The sequence below is a fragment of the Papaver somniferum genome, chromosome 8 (genome assembly GCF_003573695.1).
Source record: "Papaver somniferum cultivar HN1 chromosome 8, ASM357369v1, whole genome shotgun sequence".
Taxonomy (NCBI): Eukaryota; Viridiplantae; Streptophyta; class Magnoliopsida; order Ranunculales; family Papaveraceae; genus Papaver; species Papaver somniferum.
In genome coordinates this window covers 156613550-156616561 of record NC_039365.1, presented here as the reverse complement: position 1 = coordinate 156616561, position 3012 = coordinate 156613550, and the positions used below count along the sequence as shown (strand labels likewise).

Sequence of the window (3012 nt, the reverse complement as noted above, 5' to 3'; positions counted from 1 at the left end):
GAAGAAACTCCCGATGTGGGACTAAGTTTATATAGTTTTTAAAACTACTAAAAATTGGAAACTCCACGATGTGGGACTAAAAAGTTTCATTCAAAAAAAAACAATAAATTATAATTTTTATTAAAACTTTAAAAATATATTTTTTTATTAATCGTTTTCCAACAATAAATTGCTTCAACCAACTCTTGTGTTGTTTTGATAAATATATGTATCTTATTTATTAGTGATTAGCATACATGTGGGCATGAATATGATTATAACCCAGTTCCAACACCACGTAACAGTCTGGCCAATTTGCAGGAGTGTCTATGTGGAAATTGTAGCTGTTCAAGATGAGAAATGGCGTTCTAGGCTATTGAACCCCATTGTCCCATACGACAGTACCTAGTACATGAAGTCAGAACACTACATGCTATCATTTCTAACCTTTCTTTTTGCAACCCACTGGACGTGCGCGAATCAATTTTCTTACTCCTTGCACACATAAAAGGTTATGTACTGAAGGCCACTTATGGGAGAGGGATTAGACTATGAATTTAGACTGCGTTTAGTGTTCTCGTTATTTTTCAGGAGTAGATTATGGGTTTTCTTCTTTCTTCCTTCGCATTTCCAAACTTTGCATGGATGTTCATTAACTTATTTAGTCTTTCCTTGTGCGTGCTGCACAAAATTAAAAAAAGAAAACATTACGAAAGGTGTCCATCGTCCACAATAAACGGAATGGCCCCAAATTGAGCAATCACGATCACATGTAATGCTTCAATATCAAACATCATAATCAGTTTGGAACCTAAATTTAATAATTTTCTAATAATTTAAATATCCAAACCCACCAGTAATATGATTTGTCTAGTTTCCAACTTCATCCAGGCTTTATAAGTAGTACTATTATGAAGTGGGTGCATATTTTGTCACTCGAATAACAGACAAATGACACCTTGTTGACCTTACAGTGTCCATTCCATGTCCCATTTTCTCCTCTTCATAACATGTATAAAAACTAGAGATCTTCATTTCTTCAAACTCAAAAACAATCTTCATCATCATTACAACTTTGAAGTTCCAAAACTACAAAAAGAAAATCACAATTTACGTGAAGAATCGTTTATTTTTTTTTGAAAAGAGAAAATGGCAAGAATTGAAAGTTTACTGTCTGAGACCATATTCACAGAGTTGAGCTTAGGTCTACCTGGTGCTTGTCCTAACAATTCATCAGTAGAGATCATCAAAGCTAATAACAACAAGAAAAGGGCGTTTTCTGAAATCGTTGACGATGAAGAAAGCAACTCGACCATAACCGAAGAATATCCAAGAAAACAGAACAAGAACAGCAGTCAAGTTGTGGGATGGCCACCAGTTTGTTCATACAGAAAGAAAACCAAAACAGATGTGACTGTTGATTCAACTGCTAAATTAAGCATAAAAGTTTCCATGGATGGTGCACCGTACCTTCGGAAAATCGATTTGAACGTTCACAAAGGGTATTCAGAACTTGCCATTGCATTCGAAAAGTTATTTGGGTGTTTCGGGACTGGTCAAGATTCGGAATATATTTCAATATATGAAGATAAAGATGGAGACTGGATGCTTGTAGGAGATGTTCCTTACAAAATGTTTACGGAATCTTGCAAAAGGTTGAGGATTATGAAGAGATCAGAGGCGGAAGGTTTCGGATTAACGTTGTGACAAACTTGCCATGATTTGAGTTTGATTCATACGCTGAGGCGAAACTTAAATGACTTTGCGCCCGCTAATGATTAAGCTCATAGGGACATTAACTACTGTTTCCCAAAGAATACTGTATTAGTTAACGAGCCCTGATGTAAATGATTAACTGATTTTCGATCGTCCTGTAACTGTATATACGGTCCATCAATGTTATATAAAACATATATATCTTCATACTTGAAAACACTTGTTAGTAGTTGTTTTCTTGAACACTGGATGTAAAGTTTATACAACTTATATCAATGAATTTGAGTTACTAAAATGGATTTGGTTTACCATCCTCATTATTGGCGAAGCGGCGAACCATCTCTCTTTAGTCATTACTTAAATTAATAAAAGAATTCCACTCTTGCTATGCAGGCCCAAGGCCTACGTAGGCAGTGTTCTAAATTCGGCCCCGATAACTAGGGGGCCAAAAAAATACCATACCATATTCTACATGTTGAAAGAGGTTAAATCCCATCCACTTTCCTTTGAAACCAATATGAAACCAGAGGTGTAACACATCTCTTAAAAAATAGAGAGGAAAAAGAGATATATTGCGTACAACAAGTTTCAATATACTAATACCAATTAACTTTAATTAATTATAAAGGTAGAATAATTACAATGCCAAAATAGTAAAAACAATGATACAAAGATTTGTTTGAGAAAATTACCGATTAGTGTAAAAACTTTTGAAATCTATTTCAGAACTCATACTCACTAAGAAAAGAGATTGCATATTACTACTTTGTCTATTAATGCTAACTCAAAGAATCTCATTCTAGTTACCCCATTCTGGCGATACCCTGTTCCAAGTGAACGCATCTGAATCACATTATATGCACTTGCTTGTAGCTAGGAGATGCTCTCTAGCATGTCGACATGACTTCAATACCACTAGCGTTTTAACGTATCCTTTTCACAAATCTGTTACACCTAGCCTCCGAGGCTCATTCCAGCTAGCTACATTGTTTCGCAAATTTTAGGTGTTCTATATTAGTGTTAACTCCTAGTAACCACTCCAAAGCCTCATTGGTCGAACTAGAATAATTTTAGGGGTTTCAGTCCCATTAGGTGCAACCAAGTTAATTTTGTTCCACGACACAAGTCTTAACGGAACTAACGGTATCACATATGCTCCCCGATGCTACAAGAGAAGTCTTTCTTTCTTAACTCTAGTCTTAGATCAAACCAGGTATGAAGGTACCGACTTTTACACAGTTTTCCCGTAAGGATAATGGATAAATTGAAAAACTACATGTGATCCTCTTTTTTATGCAAAGACCCAAGCTTTGCTTG

General features: G+C 35.5%; 1 protein-coding gene across 1 annotated transcript; it reads left to right on the top strand.

Moving 5' to 3' along the window:
- The first annotated feature begins 933 nt into the window (after positions 1 to 933).
- LOC113304551 (auxin-induced protein AUX22-like) lies at positions 934 to 1938 on the top strand. The gene has a single exon (XM_026553691.1). The coding sequence runs from the start codon at positions 1129 to 1131 to the stop codon at positions 1684 to 1686; it is 558 nt and encodes a 185-aa protein (XP_026409476.1). The 5' UTR covers positions 934 to 1128; the 3' UTR covers positions 1687 to 1938.
- Positions 1939 to 3012: the final 1074 nt, after the last annotated feature.